This window comes from Corapipo altera, unplaced genomic scaffold (assembly GCF_003945725.1).
Source record: "Corapipo altera isolate COAL_440 unplaced genomic scaffold, ASM394572v1 213, whole genome shotgun sequence".
Classification (NCBI taxonomy): Eukaryota; Metazoa; Chordata; class Aves; order Passeriformes; family Pipridae; genus Corapipo; species Corapipo altera.
The window spans coordinates 108,623-113,203 of NW_020885129.1; the positions used below are offsets into that span (position 1 = coordinate 108,623).

The window sequence follows — 4,581 nt, forward strand, 5'->3', positions numbered from 1 at the left end:
CCCTGTGCTGTCCTTTGTTTGAGGAGAAGGTCTGGCTTTGTCCCAGAGCTGTGACTGCTCTCTTGTTGTCTTTTTGCCCAGAAATACCTGTTCTTTCACTGGTTTTTTTTTTCACAGAATCCCAGAATGGCCTGGGTGAGGAGGGAGCTTAAAGCTCATCTTGATTTCCACCCCCTGCCATGGGCAGGGACACCTCCCACTATCCCAGGTGGCTCCAACCCGGCCTTGGACACTTCCAGGGATGGGGCACCCTCTGGGAAACCCATCCCAGGGCCTCCCCACCCTCCCAGGGAGGAATTCCTTCTCAATATCCCACCTAAATCTCCCCTTTTCCGGTATGAAGCCATTCCCTGTGTCTGTCCCTCCATCCCTTGTCCCAAATCCCTCTCCAGCTCTCCTGGAACCCCTTTAGGCTCTGGAAGGGGCTCCAAGCTCTCCTGGAGCCTTTTCCTCTCCGGGCTGAACAACCCCAATTCTCCCAGCCTCTCCTCACACCAGAGCTACTCCATCCCTCTGACCACCTTTGTGGACTCTCTGGGGATGAGCCCAAGGTTTTGGGGTAATGGAGGTGAAGAAACTCAACCAGGGAGACACAAAGCCACCCACCCATTCCCAGCCGGAATTGTGGCCCCACCCTCCCTCTGTGGTGACCTCGCCCACGAGCTTCCCCCTCCCGCCCAAATTCTGGAAACCCCTCGATTTGTGATGAGTTGTTTTATTTTGTGAGGAAAATGAAGGAATCACAAGCTTTGCCTTTTATCCATCTCATTCCCCCCTGCTCCTGGAAGCCTGGCTGGGCTCAGTCCTGCCTCGCTTGGGGTCCCCTTGCTTTTCCCACCTTCCTCCCTCTTCAGCCACAGCCCAAACCCCACCTTCTCCTGCTCCTCATGCCCACATCCTACAAGCAGCCTGGGTGATTTTGGGGCTGCCCCTCCCCAGCAGGACCCCCAAACTTGCTGCTTGGCTGAGCAGGAGAAAGGTTTGACCCCGAATTAGTCGGGTGAGGGCCGGCAGCCAGAGCTCCCATCATTAGGGGAGCCCCTCCTGGGTCATGTGGCGAAGCACTTGGCCTTTTAAAGGGCCATTTTATTTTGAAAATCCTCCTTAATCCTCCAATCCCCCTTAATGAATTTCCCCTGCCAACGTTTTTGAAGGATCCCAGCCCTGCGGAAGCTGCCTCAGGTGCTTTGGGAGCAGCGGTGGCCGCTCCCGGCTGGGTTGTGTTTCAAACCCAGATCAGGGCCCCGAAATGGGAGCTTTTTTTCTTTTTTTAAATCCTTTTGAAGTCGTAATTTCTCTAAATGAAATCCTCGCAGCTCCCACATGCCACCAACGGAAACACACACACACACACAAAAAAAAAAAAAAAGCTGAGTTTTTAACCAAAAGGACCCGTCGTGAAACTCCTGAACTTCCCCGGTCCGGAGCTGCCCCTTCCGTCCTGCAGGTTTGTAACTCTTCGGGGTCGCTGGGCTGACTTTCCTCCAAGACAGCTAAAAAAACCCCCCTTCCACTTCTGAGACTTTTCCTCCTAATTAACAGCCTGATCAGGAGAGGGATTTACAGAGGTGACTTTTTATGAAGCCCTAAAAGCCGCAGGCGACGGCCCCGGGACTCTCCCGCTTCCGATACTGCGAAATAGCCCCAAAGTGGGAGTTTTGCACCCACAAAAACAGGGCAAAAACCTGTGGGGAGAGTGGGGACAAGCCCCCCCCCCCCCAAGGTCCTGTCGCACTGCTCCCCTCAGCTTTTACTGGTTTTAACTGGTGGTCCCAGTTCTGTCACAGAGTCCCAGGATATTCTGAGCTCAGGGGTGCAGTGGGACAGGAAGTTCCACGGTGGAATCTCGTGGGTGTTGTGTTGCCTCCTGGGGTTTCAAGGTTTTTTTCCCCTTAACTTGGTTTTCTTTTTCCCTCCTTTTTTTTTTTTTTTGGCTTTTTGGGTGATTTTTTTTTTGTTTTTTTTTTTCCCCCCCCCCCCCCCCTTAGTGTGAAGTAGCCCCAACCCAGAAAAGTTGGAGCGTTGACCCAAAATGAGGATCTTAAAGGTTCTTTTTTTCTACCTGAACCGTTTCATGGTTCTTTCAACCTTCTCTTATCCCGGCTGAGAAAGGGGGAGGGAGGAGATTGGACGCAGCAAACACACACCGAAAAACAAAACCCCGGCTCCACTTTGTACTTTCCACCAAAAGTTTTTTTTTTTTTGTATTTTTTTTTTTTTTATATCAACTGATGTTAAAAAATACAGACTTGTTTTACAAGAATAGCACCATTTTTTGTTTGGTTTTTTTTTTTTTTTTTTCCTTTTGTGTCGTTATCATACAATTGAAACACTCCTGCTGGTGATACACGGAGGGGAAAGGGGACGGGAGGGGATTCGTGGTACCTGGATTGGCGACATCCCTTCGGCAGGGAAGGGTCGGTTACATTCCCACCTCCACCTGACCTTCAAAAAATAGGTCTTACAGGAAGAGAATAAATAAATATTGGTTTGATTTCGCAGCCTGCCCAGGCGTGAGGTGGTGGTCCCCGGTGGACGGGCGTGAGTCGAGGGGGGGTCGTTGCAGCCCTTCAGTGCAGAAGTCATATGAGAGAGAGAGAGAGGGAGAGAGAGAAAGAGAAGATTGAGAAGTTCCTCAGGTTCCTTTGGGGTGGGTTCAGTTTGTTGGGTCTTCTCTTTGCTTTTTTTTTCTTTTTACAGTTTTACGGCGTCGGGCTGGATTTAAAAAAACAAAACAAAACAGAACACAACTCTCCCCCCCCCCAAAAAAAAAGCCCAAAACAAAACACCACAACGAATGGCAACCGACGAACGAACGCACAAGTGAAACAATCCTTTTCTCGTGGTTTTTTTTTGTTTGTTTGTTTGTTTTTTACAAGAAGCAGACTGGGCCAATGTCTACGCCAAACTCCTGCTCGGCTCCACCAATGTCCATAGGTGCAATGTCCACGATGGGCAGGCGCGAGGTCTTCTGCGACCGGTACTCGATGACCGTCTTGCCCCACTTGCCGGTGTGTTTCTGGGGAAACCCAGAGCAAAGGTGTTATTAGACACCCTCAAACTCCCCCCCAAACCACCAGGCTGACCCCCCTCCAACTCATCATCATCATCATCATCATCATCATCATCATCTTTGTGGCGGGATAGACCCACCCCGAGAAGACCTAAAATCCAATCAACTGCTGGAGTCAGGGTGTTGTCCTGGTGTTAATTATGCTAAAACCGTCCTGGTTCATCAATTTGAATACACACCCTGCTTTTTGAAGTCTGGTTTGACAGATAAGCTGGTGGCTGGCCTGGAAAGGTGTGACTTTATACTAGAAAAGCCCAGTCAGGTTCCTCTGACATAACCCTTTTGGGGTGGATGTGTGGAGGTTCCTCCCTTGGCTGGGGACACCCTCCAGGGTCACTCCTCGGGGTTGAGAGCAGAGATGTCCCTTGGTCTGGGTCAGATCTCTACTTAATAATTATTTCTTTTTACCAGCTTTAATATAACTGCTTCAACAATTGCTTTGTTAAAATGCACTGTACTACCTCATATTGTACTCTACTAGTAGAGTATGATATTACACTCTATATTATACTGGACTATATTATACTGTATTATACTCTACTAGTAGATTTTTAGTGCTCATATTGTGTGGTGAATAGTTCTGACTGAGATCTTTTGTCTGATCATTTGTATAAAACAAATCACTCATTTTTAGAAAAAAAAAAAACCCACCCTTAAAACCCATGGGACAAAAGGGGCTCCACCACAACCTCCAAACTCCTTCAATTTAAACCACTCACATGATCCCAGGCTAAGGCTGGGATCCCAGGCTAAGGCTGGGTTTAGCTGCACCGAGACCCCTCCCTGAGAAGGGATTCCTGCCCCTGCCTCGAGACTCACCGGCGAGGCTTTGCTTTCTACCACCTCTGTCCCAGCCTCGTGCTCCCACCCCCGGCCTTGGCGCGGGCTCACCGTGCATCCGTCCTCCAGGACGCTGTAGGTGAACCTGCTGTTGCCCTCGGCGCGGATCTCCACGTCGTTGGAGCCCTGGATGAGCAGGGCTTTCTTCAGGTTGCCCGCGTCCTCGTCCATGTAGGCCACGCTGTTCTTGCAGTGGTAGGTGACGTTCTGGGAGCCCTCGGTGGACAGGAGGCGCAGGAAGGTCATCTGGATGTTGGCGGTGTTGGGGGCCAGGTCTTCGTCACCGTAGCTGAACTGGAGGGAGGGAGAAGGGACATTGGAGCCCTTGAGGGTGTTGCAACAGCGCTGTTTTGAGGGGTCTCCCATAATTTGCCTCCTTGGGTGGCTGCAGACATCCCATCCCAACTGCCCCCACCCCGAGCTTTCAATGCAACGCTCTGGGTCAGCCAGTGCCTCGTGTGACACCCGCCAGCTTCACACCAAGGAAGGACACCCCAACCCTCCAACTGGGCACCCAACGCTCCCCCCTGCTCGACCTCCACCCCCCTGCTCGACCTCCACATCCCTGCTCAACCTCCACCCCCCTGCTCGACCTCCACATCCCTGCTCAACCTCCACCCCCCTGCTCAACCTCCACATCCCCCTGCTCGACCTCCACCCCCCTGCTC

General features: G+C 51.4%; 1 protein-coding gene across 1 annotated transcript; it reads right to left on the minus strand.

Annotated features, from left to right (window-relative positions):
- Positions 1-2,779: 2,779 nt before the first annotated feature.
- On the minus strand, positions 2,780-4,207 carry LOC113960451 (collagen alpha-1(II) chain-like; the record flags this gene model as incomplete). Its single annotated transcript, XM_027670043.1, has 2 exons — positions 2,780-3,019; positions 3,965-4,207. Coding segments are annotated over 2 exons (390 nt in total), but the record flags the coding sequence as incomplete, so codon positions are not given.
- Between the last annotated feature and the right edge of the window lie 374 nt (positions 4,208-4,581).